The following is a 26,888-nucleotide window of genomic DNA, read 5'->3' as shown; positions in this document are numbered from 1 at the left end:
CATACAGGCTGTCCAAGTATCCCGATTTCGTCGGGATTTTCTCGATTTTTTTCGCATATAAGATGAAACAATGGCAGGAAATTATTTTGGAGGTTTGCTAAAAAATGGACAGTAAAAGCATATTGGCGGATTTTATTTCGGCGGATTTTATTTCGGCGGATTTTATTTTGGCGGTTGGACATAGTCGTTAGATAATTGATATATGTATGATATTCTCCACCTGTCATGGAGGAGTTTGCTATTACGTAATTTAACTCGCATTATTCCACCTCTTCATCATAGCGTCATGGCCTCATTCTCATGTCCAAACTCCCTGCTAGACAGGATAGGCACAACAGACGACAAGCAGCTAGGGGTTTTATCATCTTGTGACCTCATCCACGTGACGCACCGCCACATTGCCTGATGCCTAATCCACAAGAGTGATGACGTCAACGTATCCCGGTTGCCAAATTAATAGCAGATTATATATTGACTCTCACTAAAAATCTGCCAATCCGCCAAAATAAATTCCCTGCTAATATTTCATCTTAAATACGGTATCACTGATGGCCATATTTCTGATTCTGATTTGGTTGCTTTCTTCACAGACAAATATACAGTTGGCAACAAATTTACAGTTGGCAAACTGCTGTCATAGATCAGTGATAACATGCTGCAAACTTCCATCAGAACTGTAGCTATCATATGATGTCTTCGTTTGTCTGCAATCCTTCAGGGAATTCCATGGCTTCTACCCTATTCCCTAACCACATTGTACATGGCACATAGTGCCAAAATGTTCTAATAAGAGCGCTGGGGTTGTATACGAGGAAATACAGTAAATGTTATGTCAGGCAAATTGTCAATGCTTACATATTACATTAACACACAAGACTTACGAAAAGATAATTAGTATCAATTCTTTCAATCTTTGGAAATAATCTGCAAAGCATACACAAGAGCGATTTAGCACAATGATTATACAATGTTAAGCATTGCCATTGACTTTGTTGAACTTTTCTTCTTTGCTTTCTTCCAGTAGAACTATCTCTACAAATGGAAAGATTGGTAACGCCTGATTGTCCAGCTTTTCTGTGTTCCTATTGGTACAAACTAGACTAGAATATACTCTACTGTATCAATAGTTGCGAATTGAAAACATCTGACTTGAAAGTAGAACTTGCTCTTTGGGTGTGACATGACTTCGTCACATGTCATGAGGAGGAAAAGAGGTGAATTCTCACCCAGCAACTCAACCCAGTGTTTGAAAAGTTGCTCAACATTGCAACTACAAACAAACAAGCATGCATGTTGTATCTTAATTGTCATGTTGTAATTAGTTTGTTGCTAACTTTTCAGTTTGCAGTAACTCTGTGTTTTCAAGCATTACCACAGGCACAGGCAGCTTGTTTTGTCTACGAAGCCTCTCTTCATACCACTGTGTTTTGGTTTTCTGAAACTTACGTCTCCAAAAAATTTGAAGAAATTTTTCCTTGATGCCTCGTTTTTTGGGAAGACCATCAGCATCAGCATTGATCTCTTTCTTTGCATTACTAAGCAGTAGGTCACGGTCAGTATCGGAGTCATCATCTTCAATGTGTTCATTGATGTAATCAGTTTGAAACTCTTCAGTGATGACATCAAGAGAATTCTTTATGTCTTGCTTACATTCATCCCATTTAAGGCAGGCATTTGTTATTGGTGACCTTGCCATGGTCAGCACAACACAAAATAAATCAAGGCCAGTGGCTGTTTCCAGCGTTTTGATAGATTCAATTTCTTTAGCATCAATACTGCTTGGTGCTGGGGAGAAGTACACCATCATGACTTGTGTATTTTCTTCCTTTGTGATAGGATCTGTTGCCCAACAGATCCGCTCGCAGACTTCTTCATCAGTGAGACCATTACAAGAGTTGTCACCTAGGCCAGGTGTGTCAATGAAACTCAACTTGTATGTAGTAGAATCTTCATATGAGTAACTTCTTGTCCAAGTTGAAGCAAATTGAGTTTCAGACTATAAAAATTGTGATAGTTATCTAAACGTGCTATACAGGTATGTCACTACATATACATGTGTATGACTTAGTTATGTATTGTGTGTGTGTGTGTGTGTGTGTGTGTGTGTGTGTGTGTGTGTGTGTGTGTGTGTGTGTGTGTGTGTGTGTGTGTGTGTGTGTGTGTGTGCAGTGATACCATTCCTTGGCCAATTGTTCCACGCTGTGCATCACTGTTTTCTCTTGTTATGGTACCAAGAACTTCATTCATGGAAGTTGTTTTTCCTACACCAGTTCTGCCAACTGCTACAAAAACTAGATGACAAATTTTTCGATTCTTGGCTACTGTATGGAATGTATCGATCATGGATGGATCTTGTCGCTTATAGGAAGCAAGCAGTTTTCTATGATCAACCTGGTGAAAATCATACATTTATCTATTGTAGTGAACTTAAAGAGCATTGATTTACTTAATCACACCTTAGGTAGTGTGCAAGCTTGGTCGACATCATCTGGAGTGTCAATGAGCAGTGAGCAGTCACCGTGATTAGACTGAACACCAATCGGTTGTAATGGATACTGTGAAGAAAGTGAGTTGAGACTTGAACTTTGTTGTAACTGCACATGTGTTAAGTCAGCTTCAGGCTTCACTACTTGATACCGATGATCAGATGCCATTTTGTGAGAGGCATCTGAACATTGCATTGGATGACCAGTTGCACCACTTTGTTGGACACCATTTTGATGGTTGATTTTACGTGATGTGTTAGATGAGACGGAAATGGGATCAGCTGGGTTTTGCAAAATTTGAGCAGCAGCAGGCTGCTCATATCCTACCATAGTTGGTGTTGAAATTGGTAATCCACTTTGAGCCGAGCAAGTTGCTGCAAAATAGATAAATATGGTAAATAAATAAATAAAATTTAAAATAAATAAACAAATTTAATAGATGAGCTATATCAGTGAATTCATTGATCTATCAACAGCAATTTGACACACCTCTTAACATGTCAACAATATCTTTTCTTTGTATTCGTGTCAATGCTTGTTCAAGCTTTAGCTTTGTAGCGTGTTGTCCATTTGTTCTTTCCCATTTGATGAGCATAGCATAGCAGCAACTTGAATGATTATTGTTGTGATCTTGTATATCTTCAATGTCTGCTTCGGTTGTCTCCAGCTTCCTGCCTAAGTCAGTCCATTGTCTTCCTATGTTTTCTTTGACCACAGAAAAATATTTCAGTAGATCATCACGTATGCCATGACTACCAGCAAGATATTCATTTCTAAAATCACCATCTTCACCTGTAAGACAAATTGAGTTGTCGATGTTGCAGGCAATACAAACACGAGAGTTTACTTTGAAAGACCAGTTGTGGACATTGACTAGATGTACTGTTCAGTGAGTCGGTTGCAGACAGACACTGCATTTGACAAATTTGTTTATATGCTTGGCCCACTTTGTCAACCATGTGGTGTTTTCCTGTTGCTTTCATTACTTCCTTCAGTAACTCTAACTTTTGCAGATCAGTCAGATTGGGATGCTCGTTTGAGAAGACAGTATCAAACAGTTCAAATGTGTCTTTTACAGTTTTCAGCAAATGGACAAGACCAAATTGTCGCAGAAGACTTTTCAATTTTATCTTCATGATCATAAAATCTTCGTTAGACTGCGTCTCCAGGCAACAAGAAATGATAATGTCAGACAAATCAGCAGCCGAGGTAAGAGTGCCCATGCCAATCTTCTCGCTAGAGTACGTTTGTGAACTCAACATTTGTGAACTGACCGTCTGAGATGCTTGGGCCATAGTTGAAGAAGGTCGGCAATGTCAAGGAATCAGTCTGCATATGAATATGTGCAGTTAGAACAACTGTCTGTAGACATGATTTAGCTATTAGTGTTGATTTTATGAAATACTGTATCTCCAGTTAGAATGTTAATTAACACATGCGTGAATACTGAATTTTGTCTGTTTATATATCTGTCTGTTCGTATGTCTGTTTGCAATGAATATTACAAGAAAGTCTGTAATTTTAAAGTGGTGACATAAAACCTTCTCACCCCAAACTGAGACATTAGAGGGTCTACAGTTTAGGAAATTCTAGTAACGGAAAGAAAATGTGGCTAAGTAATTTGTAAATAGTTGAGGATAAGTATTTCTGTTGCAAATAACCAATGTTGTTCTCTGTATGCAAAGGCAGGGTTAGGAATTTGCTGAAATTGTCTACAGAAATTGTCTTAGATGTATACATCTGTCCGTCAGTGATCACTTGTAGTCAGTCTGGCTGTTAGTAGACCCCACCAGCTATGATCACAGATGTAGAGGCCACCGGAATGAAGTGTTTACGTATTAAAATTTGGAAGTTCGAGCGCTGCAAACAGAAGTTTGAGGGTCAGAGTAATTTTAAGTAACTATAAGTGAAAGTTGACGTCGTCGTACCGGAAAAGCAGGTTGCAAGAGTCTGCCTTTTTATTAAAACATCCCTAGAAACCTCCATCCTCACGGTACTGTAGCGAAATTGTCAAGGAAAATAAAGCGGGTGTGCATGCAGTGAAAGGGGAGGAGCCTCCTAACCACCAATCTTTGGGCCACGCCTTTTTAGGTGTAATGTAACGTAGCCAAACAAGGGCGGTGACATCGCCGAGTATAGTAACTAGAAAAGAAAAGGGTCGCGAGCCTGAAACAGAATAGAAGCATTGCATGTTGCTTTGCTATGTTCTTGCACTAGACTGCGCTGCAAATTGCAACTGACAGACATAGTCGTTCGTTCTGTCTACGCGACGGACGCCAAGTCTCAAATCTAGCTAGCTAGCCTACATAATCTAAAACTCTAGGCTTAAATTACCCCAGGAGGACCTAGGAGGAAGGAAGAAACTGAACAATACATGCAGCTATAGCGGAAGGGAGCGAAGCTGTATGGGAAGAGCGACGCGACGGCGCAAACTGAATACAAACTACACACTTTGACATACTTTGTCTATCTAGGTAGAAATCGAAGTGCGGTCTAGCAAATGTAAGTAGATTGATGCAATCACGTACTCAAACTTTTGTCCTGATTTCGAATTCGTACACAAATCTACAAAGAAGAAGACTGCAGTCCTACTACATCGATATCATATCCACAAGCTGCAAGTTACATTCAAGTTTCCTTGAGAAAGCCAAGGACGCTAGGTAAGGAACGATGGCCACACGTCTCTAACGAACAATGACTTTATCTAAAATATGTAATACCTAAATTCTCTTGGAATGGCTTCGACCTCGTGACTTTTGAGGTTGAGGTCGAGGATTTCCCGGCGACAGCCAATCTGCGCAAGCGTGTTGTTACTCATTTCATAGCAACTGTCAAGCGGCATGGCGGGCAGCAACGGTTAGGTCATTATTTGATCTACAATAGTATTAAACTTTTCTGGAAATGCGTTAAACTTATAGACATGTCATCTGGAACCTCGGCAAGGTCAAAGGACGTCTGACACGTACAGAACTCACAACCTACCGGAAACATTCGATAAACCGGGTAAACCACTTTTACAAATATTTAAAAACAATCTCAGACTAGTTCATAAACCTCTAATACTCCTTTACCACTCATCATCATCCAGTCGTATCCGGGAACCCCGTTTTCACAAATGTGAAGAGAGAGAAAAGAGGAGGCTAGTGGACGGGTAAGAGGATGAGTGACTTTCTTAGAGTACGGCCGTGTTGTTTGCATTGTGTAGATTGTTTCCAAGGCTATAACACCAAACAAGAGCATCCTCTAGAACAAGTGCGTCTACATACGGGTATGATGTCAGATGTCAAATGTCAGGCTTCCTGATTGGCTGTGGTCTAAATTATGTTGTGCGTACATACTGTACCCACATATTGATTGAGTGGTTAGTCTGTCTGTTGGCATGTCTTGGCCTGTTGTCAAGTAGCCAGGAATGACAATAACACTAAATTAACTGGTTCACCTGTGTGTTCTTTTGCTTGAGCTTGTTATGTCTGCCAGTCTGTTTATTTTGCTTATAAATATTTTAAACATTGCTATTACACCTTAATCACACAGTAGAGCAGAATCATGGTTACCAGGGGTTGTTGTTACCATGGCAACAGAGCCAAACCTGTCCTTCAGAGAATTGTCTTTTGACTCCAGGAGGCTCCAAGACTTTAGTCCCTTGCACCAATTTTTCTTCCATTGCCAGACAGATGCTTTGTACTGTATCTAAAGACATTCCGCGGAAGTGAATTTGTAGAGCTCAATGGACAGTGCCATATACGTATAGAATTAGCGTCTGCTCAATACAATATCACAGAGTCTGGAGTCTACATTCACGCGGTGCCAGCACCAAATCATCTCAATGCCATCCATACCCACACGTGGCTCCACACTACCACCTGCAGCCCTGTTTCACCTGCAACTTGTGTGTATGGACATAAGCCCCATGTGGCATTGTCAAGCTTCCGATACAGCACGTCCATGCAAGTATGGTAACTAAGTATGACATGTGTGTTCAACATCATTCCAGGTCATCACCATCTGCAGCACTTACAGAAAACAGTGCTCTTTTGATCCACTCGCATCCTCTTCAAAGTCATGTGTTTTGTCTAGATAGACTAAAGCCTGGTTCGCAATATGACCAACGCTGACGCTCAACTGAGTCTCAAACTTCAAAGGCACCGCCTCGACAGAGACGGCATCCTTTGATGTTGACATTGACGCTGACGATGAAATAGGATTCATTTCTATTTCAGCATTAGCCTCAGCGTCAACGTCAGCATTAGTGTCATATTGTTAAGTTAAGCATGCATATTTGAAGCAGCATTTTGTATTTGTTTTATGATATTCAAACTGCATAGTGAGTGTAGATTAAAATTTAGACCAATTTGTAGTGAACTATATCTCTCTTTCCTACCACTGAAAGTGGACATGCTATGGGAATTGTTCAATATTTATATAGTGAATGCAAATACCAAACTGACATCTTTAATGCCTTGTGACTATACGTTTACTTTGTAGACATTTGTGTTTTCTGAGTAAGTGCTCTTGACATGTAACACTGAAGTAGTGGTGTGCGATGTGCACTGCAGTAATAGTTTAGCTGAAAAAGTTGAAATGTTGTGAACAGTTGAAGCAGGACCTTCGTATTTCTTTTATTAAACATTGTGGCATTTATTTTTAGCTATGATAGAGTCCAGCTGTGGCATTTGTTTGAGGGTGGCTTTTATTTGTTAACAACTCTGTCTGTGCTTTAGGAGCGTGTACGCGTACACGCTGTAGGTTTGACATCATTTCAAGAGAACAACACTTACCATACTGGTGTACACATTTCACTCTTTGAGACGTCATGTTGTGAAACAGTATCCCGGTTGTGTAGAGAAACGTATGCCTCCAAAGAAGTCATACAATTTCCTTCAAATGCCTAATTTCATGTCTTCAAATTCAAATGTCTAGCAATAGACCTCGAATGCGGAATTATTTGAGGATGGCGTTTATTTAAAGAATTATGGTATTCAAGGCTAGAAATGTGCTACGTGTGTCAACAGATGGTTGAATCCTCATTGGTAATGAATCACTTAGAGAGTTTTGTGTGTTATGCATGATTATCATAGTTTACTGTTACCAGTGGGAGGGTTATGAATTAGAAACCTCTTGTTACAGATTGTAGACAAGCATAACACTCATCCACAGACAATAACCACTGTGTGTATGGCTTGACTTGAGAGGTTTTGTTGAATTGGCAATCTGCACTTGTTGCTTTAGGGATTTGAAGTCAAGATGTTGTTTGTGTGGTTTGTTTATGTGTCTGCTTCCCTTCTTAGTTTATGAATGCACAGTTTATGTATGTAAAACAAGAGACTTAGCTGTTGTGGTTTACTAAACACACGCGCACACACACACACATACACACACACACACACACACACACACACACACACACACACACACACACACACACACACACACACACACACACCTAAAAAATCCTAAATGTCAGGAGCTGCCTCTCAGATGTCACCCCCAGCTGTTAAGCTGGGCCCTGTGCGCTACTCAGGGAACTCTGGGTCTGCACTAGCAAACTCCTGGAGCTGGGCCAGGCACTTGCAGAAGTACCGACTTGTGAAGCCAACTGTAATGTGAGCACCCGAAGTCTCACCAGGACCCAGTGGCTGATGTCATGTCACAGCCGATGGCCGCTTAGGACCCCAGTCAATGACCAGGTACTCATTTATACTCCTGAGTCGAGACAAGCAAATGTGTGTTAGTTTCTTGCCTAAGGAAATTATGCCATAGCTCGCCATCACAGTGACTTGAACTTGCGACCCTTTAAGGTCCCGGACGTAAAAACTCTAAGATGACTCTCTAACCAACTGAGCTATCACCACACACACACACACACACACACACACACACACACACACACACACACACACACACACACACACACACACACACACGAGTTAGGCAGAGACGACTGCAGTTGCTCTGAATGTTTGTTTTAATTTCATTGTGTGTATGTGTTTGCTTATGCGGTTGTCAGTCTGTGAGTAAATTGTATACTTTGAAGGGGAAAATGTTTGCATAGGGAGAATTTTAGTGTTATTCACAGCTGATTACTTTTGTGTAGAAATAATCTGGCGTTGTCGTGTTATATGGGAATTGGGCACGACGGCACGAGAGGGTCTGGTGCGAGGCTGCTGTTGTGAAGATGTGATAAAGGTATGCGGTGGTAGTCTACTTGGTTGTTGTGTTGTGAATTATTTGTGGTTAAGTTAAACATGGAGGACAGACTTGCAGGTAGACAGGCAGTAAACAGACTGACTAAGAGACAGACAGAAGGAAAGGACAGACAAGTGGACACACACACACACCACACGCACGCATGCACCACACATACACACACACACACACACACACACACACACACACACACACACACACACACACACACACACACACATGCACACACACACATTGTAAGGCTGACGGTGTGACTGAATTTCTGCTGATGTATCTCATTAGGATATTTTGGTAAAGGATTCGTCTGGCTTTGTTACTGAGCTGAAAGTTTATTGTGATAAATTGGAATCAGTAGCCAAGCCCAGAGCTTTCATCCAGTGGGTGTCTCATCCAGTCAGCTGTGAAGTAGACTCTACGATAGATTGTAAGAGCCATCACTCATACTATTACCAATCATTTGTAAAATTGATAGTCGATGGGTTGTAGATTTAAACATGCGCATCCTGAAGATCCAACTGAAGTTCCAGGAGGATTTCTTAGCAACTGCAACAGGGTATGTGGTATTTGTTGACATGAAATCTGTTGCCTGTTACTGATGTGTGGAATTAGCTTTTATCTTGCCATTCAGTAGTTGAGCATGCATTAAATGTAACATGAGTTGTGCTTGGTGTGAAGTGTTGATGGTTGTATTGAAGTCAGTAATGTAGTATTGTTGTCAGTGCTCCAACTCTGTGGCTTTGCATCAACTCAATCATACCATCTTTTGGGCACAAATATTTACACCAAATTTATCACTGTGACATCAGTTATTTTCTATGCAATATTTGAGGTGTTAATCCTTTATTCCAACTCTGATTTGTTTGAATAATACCATGAAGAAGAGAGTATATGTGGACTAGCTTACACACAGGCACACAATGAATGAGACACGTGATGTGTCTGTAAGTTACAAGAAGCAAACATTAAATACTTACAAATTAAATGCATTGATACAAGCTTTTTACCGATGTGTGAAGTGTTGAGTATAGTAATGCCAGCCATAGACCAACGACTGACCAACCACGCACGCTAGGGTTAGATTGTTATCGCTGGTTTATGCTTGTGTTTAGTGTTTTATTGGTTTCTTATAATTTGTTTGTTGTTGTGTATAGGATGTGTTACATGTGATATCCAATATGCTGTTGTGGATGTGTCTGTATCAAATGGTCAGGCTGGTGATCAATTCCAGTTTGAAGGAATAGGCTACTTTACTCTTGACTATAACAGCATGCTAGAGAAGGTAGGCTGAGGTGTTTATTGTCTCCAACTTGTGATGACATATTGTCCTTTGGATTTTAGTTAATTTTCAACTGCACAGTTAGACTTTGAGAAGAAGCTAGCAAGTGATTGTCTGTGACACAAACACAATGCATATGGTTTTGTTGTGATTTTAAGCAGATGTCTGGACATTAATCTGATTGTTTTTGTCATGTTTGTTCTTACACTTCACTACTTTGTGCATTTCCTTGTCTTGGAGACTTCATAGTCTGTGCGGTAATATGGATTACTATTCTTCTATTTCTTGGACTTACAGTCACAGTTGGATATTTTCATGTATTGTTTGTGTCAATTTTTATATGGTGGGCTAATGTGTGTGAGAGGTGTTGTTAATGTAGCTTTACTATAATTTTATTAGCATTTTGAGCTGATGCTTTCTAAGTAATTGCAGCAGCAGTAGTTGTATAGTCATCTGGCATTTTTTCTGTTGTTTGAAATCATTGTTAGAGAAGATGCAACAACATAAGAATAAAATACAGTACATTTTAATTGAAAAATATGAGGCAAATCCTGTCATATTTTGTTGCTAAATGGATATTAAAAGTTAATAGATTTCTAACCAACCAAATAGTGAAGCTGGTTTACATGAGTCCAGCTGCATTTTACATCTAGATCCTGTTTGTTGTGTCTACCTGTTTACAATGAGCGAAGATTAAATACTAATGCAACAACACAAGCCAATGCAAGCTGATGCAAGCAAACAGGACAAATTCTGTTTGTTGGGTGTATGCCAAACATGATGCAATAGTTACAGCAGTCTGGCTTAATTAATTGTAATATATACAGTAGCCGGTAGGATGTCAGTTATCCGAATGCCAGTTATCTGAACGTGCCAGTCAACCGACTGCAGAGTGCCGTGGACTATAAACTGTTACATGCATGCTCAACAAGGTGCAATGTCAAGTAATAACATTATATGGTATTACCATATAATGTTACTTAAAACTACTTTTTCATTAGAGAGCAGTCGAGTTTGGGTGTTAGTGCAAATTTTGTTCAGTATACATGATAGACAAGGCCCAAGGACGACACCTGTTTGCATGCAAGTAGAGCTAAGGTCAGTTATCTGAAGTATTCAGAGTTATGAACAGGGTCGGGTCTAGTCTCTTGCACAGACCCTCCTAACGCGTGCGCGAGGAGTGGAGAGGGGACAGTGCCTGCACCTCGTGCACACGTTAAGATGACGTCAAGAGGGGCTGTGCAACAGACTAGGTCAGGTCCCAAACTGTTTGGATAACTGACATTCGACTGTATGGCAGTTGAACAAATAGTCTCAGAAATAGTTTTCAAACATCTTGCATATGTGCCTTCTGTATATAGCAACACCCAATAAACACCATAATATTGTAAACATGTCAGGCTTCTCTTAATCCGTTCATCAATATTTCTGCTCTTGCCAAGCCATCATTTGCCTAGTGTACGGTTTCATGTCTTACGTCCTGGATCATGATGCAGTCTTAATGGCCATGCATATAGTATACCTGTGCTGATGTAGGACAAACAGTCATCTTAAAGCATATTATGAAGAGCAATATACCACAGTGTGCTTACTTTATGGAAGCAAACGTAGAACCATGATGGCATGTTGACAAACCTCAATTGGTCACTCAGAGGAAAGTACATTCCATTGAATCTCATATACCCACTGTGACTGTCACTGGTGTGGACAGTTATCATGTGACTATTAATTAGCAGAGATGATTACTTATTATTTGTGTTACACAAGCACGCGCGCATGCACACACACTTGTTTTCCATTTGAGAGAGTATATCTGTAGCTAGTACACTTTCAAATTGATACTTAACTGTGCAGTACTGTTTGTACACATATTTGGTGGTTGTTGACTTTGTCATTGTTGTTTTCTTCTTGTTAAGCATTGCTGAATTCATCAGTCTGGTGTAATTGTGGTTCACCATTGAGTAGGCTGAATAAGGATAAACAGTTATGTATGTGAGGTGCCATAAGCAGTACTAAGTGATCATGTAATGAGTTGTATAGTCAAATAGTAACTTGTTCTCGAGACTCTACAATAACCCATGCTACAGTAAGCATGTCAGGTATTGTAGATGGTTAGTGTGAAGTCTCAGATAGTCGCAGCTTCTTTCTTAATTATCTGTTAGTTTTGGTAGCATGCAGTGTATATTAGTTAAGGTCTAAGTCAGGCAGTGTTCACGTATTAAACAAATTATCAGACATGACTCTTTCTTACTTTATGATCATTAGCACCAGTCTCTTTAGTATTTGTGCAAACTCTGTAAAGCATACAAAGATAAATTAATTAATACAATGTTGAAACAGCACTAAGCATTGTCATTGACTTTGTTGGATATTTCTTCTTTGCCTTGCTCCGTTAATAGAACTATCTCCACAAATGGGAAGAATGGTAACCACTGGTTCTTCAACATTATTGTTTTCCTGTTGGTGCGAAATAGATTGATTACAGCACTGAATTATATAGTTGCAAATTGAAAACATTTTCTGACTTGAAAGTAGAACTTGCTGCTGTTTGCATCAGACGTGACTTCATCACATGTCATGAGGAGGAAAAGAGGTGACTTTGCACCCAGCAATTCAACCCACTGTTTAGTAAGTTGCTCAACATTGCAACTATGAACAACACAAGCATGCATGCATGTTGTATAATGGATTATCATGTCATAATCTGATTGCTAACGTTTCAGTTTGCAGTAACTTATGGTTTTCGAGCATTATGACAGGCACATGCATCCGCTCGTTCCCTTCACATAGCTTGTCTTTAAACCATTGTGGTTTGTTTTTCTGAAGCCGTAGTCTCGATAAAATTTGAAGAAATTCATTCCTAATGCTTTCTTTTGTGGGAAGACCATCAGCATCAGCTTTGATTTTCTTTATTCCTTTAGTATGCAGCTGTTGACGATTTGCACGTGGCTTGTCTTGACTTTTTTTATTGACATAATCAATTAGAAACTCTTCAGTGATGACATCAAGAGACTCTATTATGTCTTGTTTACATTCATCCCATTGAAGGCTGGCATCTGGTATTGCTGTCCTTGCCTTGGTCAGCACCACACAAAACAAATCAATGCCAGTAGCTTCTTCCAGTTTCCTGATAGATTCAATTTCTTTGTCATCCATGAAGTTTGGTGCTGGGGAGAAGTAGACCATCATGACTTGTGCATTTTCGTCTTTCTTGATAGGATCTGTTGCCCAGCAGATTCGGTCGCATACCTTTTGATCAGTAAGATGATCATGAGAGTTGTCACCCAGGCCAGGTGTGTCAATGAAGCTCAGCTTGTATGTAATCGAATCTTCACATGAATAACTCCTGGTCCAAGTTGAAGCAAATCTTGTTTCTGACTATTTGAATATTTTAATAGTTAGACAATGTGTTAAAGTATGAAATAATGTAGCCGGGAATGTTAGTGCACATACCAGTATGTATGCCACTACACACTGTGACAGGTAGGCATGATATCTATGTGCTGTGTGTGCATGCTGTGTGTGTGGGGGGGGCTGGTGCTGAATCCTTCTTGTGGTGGCCCTGGTAACATTTCTGATGGATGGCTAAACGTCAGCACAACAGACTCATGGGGCTGATCACCCTGCAGATCTGCAATCAATTGATCTGTAAAACCACAAGGAAAAAGGCTAAGGTGGCAAGGCCACGTAGCCAGGTTGGAACCTCATCGTATTCCAAGGCAACTGCTGTTTTGCAAGTTTGAAAGAGGTAAACATTCTGTAGGCAGTCAGAAGCTGAGATGGGTTGATGTTATAATGAGAGATTTGAAGAAATGTAAGCTCAACAAAGAATGGATGCACATGCCCAACATTGTGCTAAGTGGAGATCCATAGTGGACACTGTAGTTACAGAGTTGGATGAGGAAGCCGAGGAAATGGAAAAGATGGAGAAAGATAAGAGGAACGAAAGAAATGAGGAGAAGCAAGTATCAGATTGACCGAACTACATTGTACTCAACCTGGTTGCACTTTTACAGCCCAAACAAGGCAGGTCTTGTCAATCACCAACGACAGAAACATGGAGCAGCAGCTCATTCTCTCTTGTTGCCACGGACACCAAAAATTTAAACAACAAGGTTATAGAAATCATACGAAATTCTACAATCAGAATCCGAACAGAGTCAGACATTAAGTTGGAGACAATAAAGTCCTAGGAAGTGACCTAACAATGTGGTCTGCACCACTTACTCAAGTGAAGGCAGAACATGGATGGATGGATTGTGTGTGTGTGTGTGTGTGTGTGTGTGTGTGTGTGTGTGTGTGTGTGTGTGTGTGTGTGTGTGTGTGTGTGTGTGTGTGTGTACAATGCAATGGAGTGATACCTTTATACGTCCAACTGTTCCACGGTGTACACGACTGCCTTGGCTTGTTATGGTACCAAGAATTTCATTCATTGAAGTTGTTTTGCCTACGCCTGTTCTACCAACTGCTACAAAAGCTAGATGACGAATACTTTGATATTTGGCTGCTCTATGAAACAGAGCAACCATGGAATCGTGACTTCTTTGCTCAATGTAACTAGAGACTCTTCTATTGGTGGTCTGCTAAAAATAATCATGCTGTTATATTAAAATTAGCGGACTGAGTACTCTTTACAATTTCACCTGAGATAGTGCACGACCATGGTTGGTGTCATTATGGTTAGATTGAGTACAAGTGGATTGCATTGAACTTTGTGAAAGATGTGAATTGGAACTTTGCAAGTGGGTGGAATCATGAGGGACAGCTGAATATTGCATTGGAAAGACAGTTGCACTTTCGTGGACAGTATCATGATGATTGATTTCTGTTGTGTTTTGTTTATATGATTCGGAAATGTGATCAGCTAGGCCTTGCGAAGCTTGAGCAGCAGCATGAGGTTGGTTATTTGCAATAGTTGATGTTGATGAGGTAACTTCAGTAGTGCAAGTTCCTGCTAAATGAATAAATAAATAAATAATTAAATAAGTAAACGTTTAGTTATAAATTGATTAATTTGTCAATAGCAAGCTGAACAGCATACCTCTTAGTACATTGTCAACAATGTCTTTTCTTTGTATTTGTATCAATGCTTGTTCAAGCTTTAGTTTCGTTGCATCTTGTCCATTTGCTCTTGCCCATTTGATGAGCATAGCATAGCAGCAACTTGAATAATTATTTTGGTGATCATGTATGTCTTCAATTTCTGCTTCTGGTACTTTTAGCTCCCTGCCTAAGTCATTCCACTGTCTTCCTATGTTGTCTTTGACCAGTAAAAAATGATTCAGTAGGTCACCACATATGCCATGACTACCAGCAAGATATTCCATTCTAACACCGTCATCTCCACCTGTAAGACAAACTAAGTTGTTGATGTTGCAGACAATATGAACATTAAAGTTTACTTTTATCGACCAGTTGTGGACATTGACTAGGTCTACTGTTCAATGAGTTGGTTGCAGATAGACACTGTGTTTGTTTGTATGCTTTGCTCACTTTGTCAACCATCTCATGTTTTCCTGTTACTTTTATTGCTTCTTGCAGTAGCTCAAACTTTTGCAGCTCAGTCACATTGGTATAATCATTTAAGAAGACAGTATCAAACAGTTCGTATGTGTCAGTCACAGAATCCAGCAAATGGACTAGGCCAAATGGTCGCAGAAGACGTTTTAGTTTCATCTTCATGATCATGAAATCTTTTAGAGACTGCATCTCTAACCAGCAAGAAATGACAATGTCAGCCAAATCAGGAGAGCTGGAAGTGCCTGTGCCAATTTTCTCGCTAGAGCCCATTTGTGAACTCAACATCTGAGCTTCTTGGTCCATAATTGAAGAAGGTTAATTGGCAAATGGAGTCAGTCTGCATTTGAATACGTACACATTAATTAATAGATAATAGAACAACTGTCTCAAGACATGAGTTAGCTATCAATGTTGATTTTTTATGGAATGAGCTATAGTAGCTGTTGTCTCGAGTTACAAAATATTAAAACATAAATAGTGAATTTTGTCTGTTCATTTATTTGTCTGTTTGCAAATGAATATTACAAAATAGTCTATTAATTTAAAATGGCAACATAAAACTCAAGTTTTAAAAACCCACCTCAAACTGAAAGACATTTAGAGAGTCTAAAGTTTAGCAAGTTTTAGTAACGAATAATGAAAATGGTTAAGTAGTTCAGGATAAGTATTTAGCAAATAGCCAAAGTTGTTCTCTCTAAGCAAAGGCAAGTTATGCTGATTTTGTCTATTTGTTAGTCTTCTTTTTACATAGAAAACCATGGGACTTTCTGTACTTCTATACGCGGCAACAGATCACAAGGCGTGAGCAAGTGCCATTCCGCCTGGAGTGCGTCTTCAAGTTCATGAACGTTTTGAGGCCTACAAAGTTCAAAAAGCGCCTTGGTGACTGCCCAGAAGTTTCTATTGGTGCAAGATATCTGGTGAGCTAGCGGGTCAATCGAGAAACCGTGATGCCCAGAGTCTCGTTTTTTAGCTTCACTAGCAGCGGAATTTTCTTAGGCATAGTGTAGCGATACTTGCGTCATGAAGTTCTCTTCTGCTGGTGGAAGAACTGACAAGTTCCTGCGGTGCCAGCAAGTTTGTTTGCTGATTTGTAGTTCCTTGTTGCGTGATGTTCACTAATTGAAGCTGTTCGAAGGTTTTCAGCTAGTTTTTTGGTCTTCCACGGGAACCTCTGCATTGAATTCATTTTTCATGTATCCAGTCTTTTGAGAGTTCGGTAAACAGTAGAGCAAGAAACATGTAAAAGTTGGCAGATCCTAGATGCCTTCTTGGTACTGCACGGAGCGGTATAGTAACAGAATATCGTGGCGTTGTCTTTTTCATGACTCGTTTGATGATGGAAAAGTTTTCTATGCGGATGCGCATACTATGGAATAGCTTTTCTGACTGCTTTTCAGCTGTTTGCTAACTAGAAAACTCTCCAAAAATAGTACAAGTAAACCGGAAATGTGTCAATAGTTTTGACGCGGACTGTGTATATACAAATATATTATACAAATATAATATATTTGTATATAATACAGATAACACAGATAACACATATCCGCCCTAAGGACGGAAGCACAAAGAGTCTAAGTCGCAATATCACAATAATTAGGTAGATAGTTAACAATCACGAGGTCCGATCTGTCACTAATCATTCTTGAGTTATACTGCCACAAACGAACAGATAACTGTTTATGAAATTGCCTGGAAGCTTGACTCAGAGACAAGCCAGATGATAGAAGAGACTTCTTTACAATTGATCTCAACACCTCCAGACTATGTGCAGCCCACACTCCGTATGATTCCACCACAAGAGGCTAGAACAAACAGACATAACTTGAAACGTTAGCATAATGGCGTTCATCTTTGTCCACCTCCCCAGCCTCAGCAGCAGCACCAGCTTTTATGGCAGCATTAATAAGGTGAGAGGGAGTGAACGAATTCCTCACGGAAATGTCGAAATAGGCAGCCTTGCCTAGGGAAAAGTCGGAATGGAAAACGTCACCTGGTCTTGTCATAGAATGAGAGGAACAGCGTTGTTCTCGACGTACATTGGAGTTGTCTAAGAGCAACCAGTGGAAGATGACATCACATAAGGCATCATGCCGCTTAATCCGAAGAGGACCACAGCCAAGAGCATGGTCACCAAATATGTCCAATTCATGACCGCACACACAACGGACTGAGTGTGGGGTGCTGGAAAACCGGAATTCCCAAACACAAACGCAGAGAAGCCACAAATTCACTCGCAGACTAAAAGGCTGACTTTAATGCTGGATCTCAAAGCATCATCCAGAGCCTGTTGGAAGGAATGTTGTGTAGAAGAAACAGAGGACGAGACAGAACTAGTAGGTGGTAAAAGACTTGCAAGATGTTGTCGGCATTGCACTTCACCAGGGAAAAAGGAAGAATGCTGAATCCAATCATTTTCTTTATGTACCGGCATGAACGCCGAGTCGCTAAGAAGACGGAGAGACAACTGTCGAGAAGAGTTGCAGCTGCCAACGAAAGCTGCAGATGAAGATCTAGAGGCCTTACGAAGACCTAGACCACCCAAACGAACTGGAAGAGTTGCCTGTTTCTATGCCAGGTCAGAGACTGCCGAAGAAGATAAAGCCTCTAAACTGTGATGAAGACCACTGTCAAACTGCATCAATACATCATTGATCTTGAAGCCAGGAACCCGTTCTAATGGTGTGATTCAGCTTGCAAAGGCTCAAACAGCTGTGGAGAAGATGAAGCTCCACCTGAGGATCCTCTAAACCTGTCAAACGGTCCTGCCAATCCAAAATCTTGTCCACTCGTTGGGAAACAAATTCAGTAACATATGAGGGAGATCCATACACAGGACAACCAAGGAAGTCAGCATCACCATGAACCTGAACACTGCGCTGAATTGCAGTAGCAAATTTGGGGAAATTCTGATCTCCAGAGGGCCAAAAGACCTCGCATTTGTTCAAATTGATATGAAGACCAAAGGAGGGACCCTTTGATAACAAGACATCCAAGAGACAAGCAACTGAAGCCCGCTGGCCAAGGAAAGAGCCATCGTCCAAATACCATAACTTCAGCTTCAAATCTGGCAATGGACCCAGGTTATCCAAAAGCTCCACAAGAACGAGGGAGAATAGTAGGGGACCAAGGGGATCCCCTTGTTGCACTCCTGCAGATGACTTGGTCTAAGAATTCCCAAAATGCAACATGCCTTCACAATGGTAACACCGCGAGGACCATCCAAACAAGGCTGGGAACTCTTTACGTAGACGACTCAAAAAAGAAGCTTGAGAGCATTCGTTAAAGGCATTTGTTATATCAATTTTCAGCAACACAAGTTGGGATCAGACACATATCAAGCAGTACAAGGTGGTAGTGTGCACAGCAGCGTCTAAACCTTCTGGGACATCGACACCAACCTGACCATAAGACAAAAAGGTGTCGGGTAAGTCCTCTTTCACAGCAGAACAGCACAGACGGCTGACAAGTCGACGTAGGACCTCACCGACAGCTATAGGGCGGACACCACCATGCTTCTTCAATAGAGCAGTGAGACGTGCTCCACATAACCAAGGGGCTACCCTAGGGTCAGCACGACCAGACAAAAGAAAATTCGCCTAACAGGTCAAGTTCTCCAAACACTGCTTGGCTGAAGGAGTTGTAGTACCAAGAATAGCATCAAGCAAATGGTGAGAATTCAGTTGAGAAGCACCAGGGCTGGATGCACGAGGAAAAGCTTGAAGTGAAGCCAGAACTTAATCCATACCGACAGATAGTGAAGGAGGGATATCACTAGAAACAGTTGGCAAGACATGCTCTGGGTGTTGTTGATAGATTTCTTCAATAACCTTGCTGTCGAGAGGGCTGGCTGTACCCAGAGAGCCAAGGCACCCCATGGCATCTCTGTAACGACCTTCTCTGGCATAAGCAAGCAAGCGCCCGTTTTCGACTAATCTGATCTACAGGCGAAGACTTGCAATTAGAAGATTGTTTACAATCAGCATCCACCCTAGCCTCAAACCAAAGAGACTGAATATCACCAGAAGGTCATCGTTCTAGATGGGATAATAACAAGGATTTGACAACAACACGTTTCTTCCGTCTGCCTCTTGGTGGGCACCTCAAAACAGCTTTAGGGAACATGTGAAGACGAGCATAGCCCCATAAACCATGGTACGTGGTATTCCTGAATTCTGTGGCATTCCTGAATTCTGTGGCAAGAACTTCCACAAGAACAGGACGAACCGAGCGTGGAATATGGCCAATAGTCTTGACTTGTAACAGAGAAACCTCTTGCATCAAAGACTCAAACAAGACAGCCTTCAGGTGAACGAGACACGCGAGGCTGCATGCTGCCTTGATTGCTTCAAGAACTGGGTCTTCAAAATGACTGATCTGATCAGTGAAAGGACAAGATGAAGAACCTGAGGTGGCACCAGACGCTGATTCACCAGCTACACAATGACGTGAAGTAACGTCTGCAGGCGCGCTAGCCAGATCGTGGGTGGACGCCATTCCGGAGAGCCAGGAAAACAGAAGAGGATCTACCATCAAACCACCACATCTAGGGCGACCAGGGCCTTGAGACCGTCGACAAACTTTCCAATGGGCAGAATAGGTGAAGTCACATTCAGAACAGAGTCGCTGTTTGTGAGCAGACAAAAAGGACGCGGATGGAAAATGGGAGCGAGAGACGTGTTCCAAATTGATATGTTGCCGAAGGGAGTTGCTATTGGCGTACGAACAATGGCATAAGGAGCAGGAGCAACTCTCTAACTCTGACTCACAGGTGAGTGCGAAACAGACATTACGGCACTAGCAGCTATCCGTTCCCCTATCATCCGCATCATCATCATCACTGTTAACTTCCTCAACCAACTTGCTAGACATATTGCTAAAGCCAAGAAAACGAAGGAAACGGCAGACCAAATTCAAGAAATGGGCGCCGCCATTGTACATCCGGGTATATTACATACATATGGAAATACATGCCAACATGCATGCATACACACATGTAATGTAAATGTCAAACAATCCCACTACAGCTCGTCTAAGAAGATAAGGAAATGGCTTGACCAAGCTGTTCATCAGAGAAATACAAGAATTAGATGATGATACAAGTAAGATGAATAAGAAGACTTTAGAAACACTACGATCTGTCGAAGAAACCTGAAGAGCGTTGGATGCTCAAGAGCGAGGTGAAGTTGCGGCAAACTTTAGACTCACGACCGAACATGATGTCCAGCAGAGAAGTGATGATATAAGAACGAGATGACACACATTCATGTTGAAAGAGACAGTATAAACAGTGTGTGTGTGTGTGTGTGTGTGTGTGTGTGTGTGTGTGTGTGTGTGTGTGTGTGTGTGTGTGTGTGTGTGTGTGTGTGTGTGTCTATATATATATATATATATATATATATATTATAGAAATATATTATATAAACTCACCTACGTGGGTATCTAACACACATTATCCAAAGAACATGTCTGTACAATCTAAAATCAGTCTATGCAATATCATTTTGGCGTTATATAGCCAGAGTTTCACCGACAGTTGTTCATGTATGTCACTGACTGCCTGGATACTGTCAAATTTCTTTTGAAAGATAGACGTCGTGCGATGGTCTTCAATACTTCCAAACTGTGTGGTGACCACAGGCCAAGAGATTCGCACACAAGAGGGTGAAAAATACTCCCAGTTGATGTGACATTGGCTTCATGACGTTGGTCTTTTTCCCTTTCTCCAGCTGCAGCTGAATTTCCCGCACTGTAAGCTGTTTGGGTAACGTATGACGGCTGCATTGTGTTCCTGACTGTTACATCAAAATAGGCGGCTTGCCCTTGTTCAAAGTCAGGATGAAAAATATCACCCGGTCAGGCACAAGTATCAGTGTTGCAGCGTTGTTCCTTACTGCAGTTGCCATTATCCACAAGCAAAGCGTGAAAAAGAACATCGCATAAGGCGTCATGTCGGCGTGTTCTTATGCTGTTTTGGCCACATTCAAGCAGGTGGTCGCCAAATTTATCTAAGATCTGTCACAGGAACAGCGCTTGGAATCCAAATCTGCCGGGAAAAGTGGGATGCCCAACCAGATGTGCAACGATACCACAAACTCTCTATGGGGCATGGTGAGGCCAGTGTTGGGGTTGGGAATTGCCAGCAGCCATGCTCCAGCGTGCTGTGCGGATATCGTGTTAAGTCGGGCACGGTCACGTAAGCTGGTGTTGCTTTTAATTGAGTGCCACATTGTGGAGTCAAGCAAAGACTGAAGTTGGTGTTGACTAGTTGTAAGAACGTCAATCTTAGCTGTCGGTAGAAGAGTACGGAGACGATCTTCTACGACTGATCTGCCTTTGAGCCTGAGACCTTTGTCAAGAGATGAGCTGGAGATGATGGCAGACTGTTGCGTTCCAGACAGTAGTTGAAGAACCAGCTCACATGACGAGTTAAGCTTGCAAGGAAAGCTGCCAGTGCTGTTCTTGTTGATTATATTGTTCTGTATCAGACATGGCTTGTCAGGTGTAGGCTACTGGTCTGCCCGTCTGTAGTAAAACTGCTCCAAGTCCTTTGCTGATTGCATCACACTGTATCTCCACCGGTTCTCGCACGTTGAAGTGCGCGCATGTCGGTGGATGGCTGCACAGATCCTTCAGCTTCTCAAAACTGTGTCGATGTGCTGGCTGCTAGGTGAAGTCATTATCGGCCTTCAGTAATGCCCTTAGGAATTCGTCAACGCTCCTTAGGTTCGAGATGAATGTGGACAGATAGCCAACGAACCCTAGGAACTGCTTTACTTCCTCCTTGCTTTGGGGAGCAGGCATCGCTGATGGCTTGTATCTTCCCTGCAAGGGTCCGGGTTTAGGCCTTCTGCGGTGATTAGGTACCCGACGTTATACGTACCTTGCACTTCTCGAAAGTGAGTTTCGGATTGTATTGTGTTACTTTCTCAATGACACTGCGGAAGATGAGGTCATGATGATCCCTGTCTCGACTGGCCCGCGATGAGAATGTCATCAATGATTACCGTGGCCCCTCAATGCCTTCCAGCTTTTTATCATTATTATTATTTGGAATATTTCCGGGGCGCACTTGACTCCAAAGGGTAGTCAATAACGGCCAATTGGCGTGTTAATGAAAGGTCGTTAGTAGAGATGATTCGTGATCGAGTACAATCTGGAAAAAATTGTGGCATTGGGAATGTTGATAATCACCTCCTCAACCGTTTTCATGGGGTGGTGTTCCCTCTTTATTACTTTGTTGAGGTCGCTTGGAGGCAATACATATGCACACTTTGTCATTCTTGAGGGAAACGACCATTGAGCACACTCATTCCGTTGGTTGCTCAACCTTCACAATGTGGCCATCACTCTCCATTTCTCTCAGCTTCTTTATTACTCTTTCTCGTAAGGCTGCTGGCTGTCTCCTCACCGGACGAATGGTTTCTCTAGCTCCAGGATTAATTTTAATTGAGAAGGTCCCAGGAAGGGTTCCAGTGACGTTGGCTAGGTCAGGAACTCCTCTACTTATTCGGGAGGCACTGTTGTTCACAGGTCTAGTTCATGAATCCGTTTGATCAATTCCAACTCCTCGGCCAAGTCTCCTGAGATTACGTCTTCTTGTTGTAGAGTACCAATCTCGAAGTCTGCTTCTTTGTGGGTGCCATTGTGTGTTTGATGAGAACCCTGGTGACGCCCACAGGGCAGAGCTTATGATTGGTGAAGGAGCACGTTTGTTGATTTCCTCATTGTTCCAGGGCTGGGGAGTGTTTTGTATGTTTCTCTGGTCATCACATTGCACAGTGCACCTGTGTCGATTCTGACCTTGCCCCCTGTCATTTGTCGGAAGGACCGTTCCTCGAACGTAAAAGTGTATTGATGCTTAATTAAGTTAACATCCATCCTTTGTAAGATGGGCGCATCTGTCGTCCAGCGTATCCGTCGTCCAGCGTGTCCTCACTGTCACTGCTAGACGGTGCTTGGTTCCTTGGTGGATTGTAGAGCGTGTATCTCGACTCTTTCTGCATACAGTGGTTTTTCTTGTCGCAAAACATGCATTTGTGAACTTATAGCAGGGCATTTACCATTGTTTCTGGCATGGATCGACTCCTTTCCACAGCAGCTATACACATGTGTTTTTCTTTGTTGCCTGGATCTCTTCTTTTCTGAGACATATCTGCGGTGCTGGTGTTCTTGAAAGTTTTGGTCTTGTTGGTGTCACCTCTGGGCGGTGATGCTGCAATGTCTGTCACGTGCGTCACGTGCACTCTAGTGTTCTTGCCTCTCATCTCACTCATATGTTGTTGAGAGAGTTCCTACTGGCGTTCGATGTGGATAGCATTATCTAGTGTGAGACCATCTCCTTCATTCAGGAAACGCTCCTTTACCTTCTTGCAGGATACTCCCACAATGATCCGGTCTATGAGGACGTCGACCGTCTGTACGTGGAAATGCAGTCCATTGCAAGTAAGCTCAATTCTTTCAAGAATGTGTCAAAGCTCTCACCAACTTTCTGATTCCGCTGGTGGAATCGGAAATGCGCCATGCGTTTAGTTTTTCGCAGGCTAACCTAGGCTTCCAATTTGTCGAGTACCTTGGTTGGGTCTTCTTTTTCATTTTGTATCTAGACCTCGCGGCCTCATGCCCGATCCAGGTACATGCCAAGCCACAAGCCAGCTTGCTTCTCTTTCTTTTCCGCCTTGCTGAGTGGGCCATCTAGGACGAAATTGACATGTTCCCTGAATTGTTTGAACTCTTCATAGGGGTCTGATGTGCCCCAGTTCATGGCAGGATGATTAATTAAATGTGAAGTTTGCCGTCATCTCGGTCTGCTTCAGTCAATGATATGTGGTAATCCATTACTCTTGCACAGTAATGAGTCACAGCGTCTCTGTGAAGTACATGTGTACATGTAGCCCTTTTTATAGTTGCGTACAAGTTGCAAAAAAAAGAACCGCAGCTAGGTCACGTGATATGCACCTGCTATTGGGCATGTGACAACTAGTGTTTTTCTAGGCCAGTCTGTTACCGTAACTTTTTCTGGAATTGTACACCACGCACAGTGTACAGTGAGATGCAGATTGCTGTCTGCAACAAAAGGTATATTTGATTGGTGTTCGGCTTGTGCACTGGCTACTGTCATTTCTACGGGAGGGAGGAACTTGTCAACCCCCGCTTGGCAAGTAGCCAAACAAAGGCGATGTCTCCGCAGTCTCTGAAGGGTCAGACCGTCACGAACCCGAAACTGAACAGAAGCATTGCACGTTGCTTTTGCCATGTTCTTGCAGCAAATTGCAAGTGACCTAGCTAGACATGCAATGCAGTCTTTCGTTCTGTAGATCTGTAGTTTACTAGACGCTGCGGACACCAGGTCTCAAATGCCCAACGCGCTATCTGGATTAGCTAAACTTAGAAATTAGAATTAGGAGGAAGAAGCGACCTGAACACTACAGTGCATTTTAGTCTTCTCGAATTCTAAATTAACTTAATTAACTTGCGAAAGAATGGTCGCACAGAGTGGGCAAAAAGACCGTTGCGAAGCTCTCGGTTTTCCGGTTACTGTCTAATACAGTTTCCTCCAAAGTAGCACACGTTGGGCTCCTCCCGTAGAGCTTGTATGGAATCCTCCGGAAGTCTGTGGAGAGGGCTACTCTAGAGGAACTGTATTAGACAGTAACTGGAAAACCGAGAGCTTCTCAACGGTCTCTTTGCCCACTCTGTGCGACCCTTCTAGCGACGTGGCGGAACAAACTGAATACGGACTACTTTAATTACAATATTATGGCGAACGCAAACTACAGTAAACTGTAGTCTAGAGCAATACATGTACCACTGTACGTTACCATGCAGACTGTGCGTTTCCACTGACGATTCTTACCTTGTAATTGCTAGAAATCGAAGTGCGGTGTGACAAAATGTGAGTAGATTGATACAATCACGTACTCAAACTTTTGTCCTGATTTTGTACACAAATCTAGAATAGAAGAAGACTGCAGTCGTATTTAGAGGTTCTCTAGAGACAGGCGATTAAGTTACTTTGAGAAAGCCAAAGGCATTAGGAACGATCGCCACACATTTCTAGAGAACACTGGCGTATCTAAAATATGCAATCTGTCTATATGCTGTGGCAAGGGTTTGACCACGTGATATTTCGGGAAATTTGGGGACTCCGGGGGGCAATCTGCGCAAGCATGTTGTTTCCTAGCAACTGCCAAGAAACGGGTTAGGTCATTCTATAATACATGTAGTACTAAACTTTTTGGAAATGCGTTCAACTTATAGACATGTCATTTGGAGCCTCAACACAAGGCCAGAGGACGTCTGACACTTACAGAAGAACACACAATCTACCGAAAAGATTCGATAAACCAGGTAAACCACTCGTAAATATTAATTTTAATAGACAACCATCTCAGACTGGTTCATATACCTTTAGTACTCCTTTATTACCACTATTAATATTTGGCTTCCACGCTTAATTGTTCTTTTTACCAGGAACTCTAACGTTTCACGTGTGGAGACAGAGCTTCTGGTCACCTGGTACACTTGCGCAGGTGTGATGAATACTTGAAAATTAATAGTGCTACGACCTACCCCAGAATGTCTTCCAGTCTCACCATGGACCCTAAAACATTAAGATTTTCGAACTTGACACACTTTACTGTTCTATAGGACACTTTACAAAATTTATGATTCAGTTGTCTAGTATGCATTACAGTACTACATGTAGACTGCAGCCAGTTGACGGACATATCAAATGCAATAAACTCAATGGGAGGAGCGATGTCTAAAACTGAACAGGAACTAAATTTTAATCATGTAATAGACTGGCACTTAATTGCACCAAACTCTTCTCTTCTACTTGATGATCTTACCTTGTTACAAATCGAAGTGTGACAAACTGTGAGTGGATTTATACAATCATGTAGTCAAGCAATTGTCTTGATTTCGTACACAAACCTAAAAGAAAAGCATGTAAGGATTATGTGGTCAAATGTGCAAACTAAAACTGCTAGTTACTTTGTGAAACCTAGGAACGTTTGTAAAGATTGCCACTCAAACAATGGAATTATCTAGAATGACAAGATGCATGATTTTTTATTGAACAGTTTACGTCTTGGGACTGAGGGGACTTACTTGCCTGGGGGCCGACTGGGGACCACCAGGGATTCCCATGATTGGTGCACAAGCATAAATCATTGTTTAGAGAAGTCAGTAAAGTGTCTGGATCTGGATCTTTGATGTGTGCATGTATGCATTGCTATATCGTGTGTACTAGATAGCAGGCAAGAGCTATAAACGATTTGCTGTTAATTAGCCTGTGGGATTGAAACATGTTGGCTTAGTTCTATCTGTTGAAGATGTGATAAAGGTATGCGATGGTAGTTTACTTGGTTGTTGTGTTGTGAATTAGATGTAAT

General features: G+C 41.7%; 3 protein-coding genes and 1 long non-coding RNA gene across 7 annotated transcripts in view; 1 reads left to right on the top strand and 3 right to left on the bottom strand.

Moving 5' to 3' along the window:
- Nucleotides 1–5,266, bottom strand: part of LOC134197537 (uncharacterized) — a 5,603-nt gene extending 337 nt beyond the window's left edge. The window contains exons 1-10 of one of the 3 annotated variants that reach the window (XR_009972662.1): nucleotides 5,207–5,266; nucleotides 5,015–5,142; nucleotides 3,334–3,815; nucleotides 2,976–3,278; nucleotides 2,457–2,860; nucleotides 2,176–2,391; nucleotides 1,335–1,996; nucleotides 1,150–1,270; nucleotides 989–1,095; nucleotides 882–924 (exon numbers count right to left, since the gene is read on the bottom strand). Coding sequence is in view for 2 of the 3 variants with exons in the window: in XM_062666880.1 (XP_062522864.1) it covers nucleotides 882–924; nucleotides 989–1,082; nucleotides 1,150–1,270; nucleotides 1,335–1,996; nucleotides 2,176–2,391; nucleotides 2,457–2,860; nucleotides 2,976–3,278; nucleotides 3,334–3,781 (2,291 nt within the window). In the remaining variant the exon portion in view is untranslated. Of the gene's footprint in view, nucleotides 1–881; nucleotides 925–988; nucleotides 1,096–1,149; nucleotides 1,271–1,334; nucleotides 1,997–2,175; nucleotides 2,392–2,456; nucleotides 2,861–2,975; nucleotides 3,279–3,333; nucleotides 3,816–5,014; nucleotides 5,143–5,206 lie in introns of those variants that run through there. The other 2 variants (XM_062666880.1, XM_062666881.1) reach the window with 2 other exon arrangements.
- A 29-nt stretch (nucleotides 5,267–5,295) lies between these two features.
- On the top strand, nucleotides 5,296–9,882 carry LOC134197596 (uncharacterized). 2 transcript variants are annotated; one of them, XR_009972676.1, is made up of 8 exons: nucleotides 5,296–5,342; nucleotides 5,405–5,489; nucleotides 5,575–5,637; nucleotides 5,692–5,754; nucleotides 8,581–8,672; nucleotides 8,976–9,117; nucleotides 9,180–9,246; nucleotides 9,845–9,882. XR_009972676.1 is itself a non-coding variant. In XM_062666941.1 (7 exons), exons 3-7 carry the CDS (start codon nucleotides 5,646–5,648, stop codon nucleotides 9,858–9,860), a joined length of 426 nt encoding a protein of 141 aa, XP_062522925.1. In that variant the 5' UTR covers nucleotides 5,296–5,342; nucleotides 5,405–5,489; nucleotides 5,575–5,645; the 3' UTR covers nucleotides 9,861–9,882. The 2 variants fall into 2 exon arrangements, 1 of the variants encoding a protein (XP_062522925.1); XM_062666941.1 differs by having other exon boundaries at nucleotides 5,575–5,754.
- A 2,784-nt stretch (nucleotides 9,883–12,666) lies between these two features.
- LOC134197656 (uncharacterized) lies at nucleotides 12,667–15,296 on the bottom strand. Its single transcript, XM_062667002.1, has 4 exons — nucleotides 15,011–15,296; nucleotides 14,613–14,923; nucleotides 14,331–14,552; nucleotides 12,667–13,347 (listed from the first exon to the last, which is right to left on the bottom strand). The coding sequence occupies exons 1-4, from the start codon at nucleotides 15,294–15,296 to the stop codon at nucleotides 12,667–12,669; spliced, it is 1,500 nt and encodes a 499-aa protein (XP_062522986.1).
- Nucleotides 15,297–15,379: 83 nt separating this feature from the next.
- Nucleotides 15,380–25,562, bottom strand: LOC134196948 (uncharacterized). Its single transcript, XR_009972582.1, has 3 exons — nucleotides 25,504–25,562; nucleotides 25,346–25,441; nucleotides 15,380–15,826 (listed from the first exon to the last, which is right to left on the bottom strand). It is a non-coding gene; the product is annotated as an uncharacterized LOC134196948 (long non-coding RNA).
- Nucleotides 25,563–26,888: the final 1,326 nt, after the last annotated feature.

Source organism: Corticium candelabrum, chromosome 22 (genome assembly GCF_963422355.1).
Source record: "Corticium candelabrum chromosome 22, ooCorCand1.1, whole genome shotgun sequence".
NCBI classification, from domain to species: Eukaryota; Metazoa; Porifera; class Homoscleromorpha; order Homosclerophorida; family Plakinidae; genus Corticium; species Corticium candelabrum.
This window is presented reverse-complemented; position numbering and strand designations above follow the sequence as displayed.

Bases quoted from the DNA above. Each gene is read 5' to 3' on its own strand.
- LOC134197596 (XM_062666941.1), top strand. From the start codon at position 5,646: ATGAGTGACTTTCTTAGAGTACGGCCGTGTTGTTTGCATTGTGTAGAT. The intron at 5,755-8,580 runs GTATGATGTCAG...ACTTTTGTGTAG, and splicing joins ACAAGTGCGTCTACATACGG to AAATAATCTGGCGTTGTCGT. The intron at 8,673-8,975 runs GTATGCGGTGGT...GTATCTCATTAG, and splicing joins GTTGTGAAGATGTGATAAAG to GATATTTTGGTAAAGGATTC.
- LOC134197656 (XM_062667002.1), bottom strand. From the start codon at position 15,296: ATGGAATATCTTGCTGGTAGTCATGGCATATGTGGTGACCTACTGAAT. The intron at 14,553-14,612 runs GTGAAATTGTAA...GATTATTTTTAG, and splicing joins ATGGTCGTGCACTATCTCAG to CAGACCACCAATAGAAGAGT. The intron at 13,348-14,330 runs GTATCACTCCAT...ATATTCAAATAG, and splicing joins GAACAGTTGGACGTATAAAG to TCAGAAACAAGATTTGCTTC.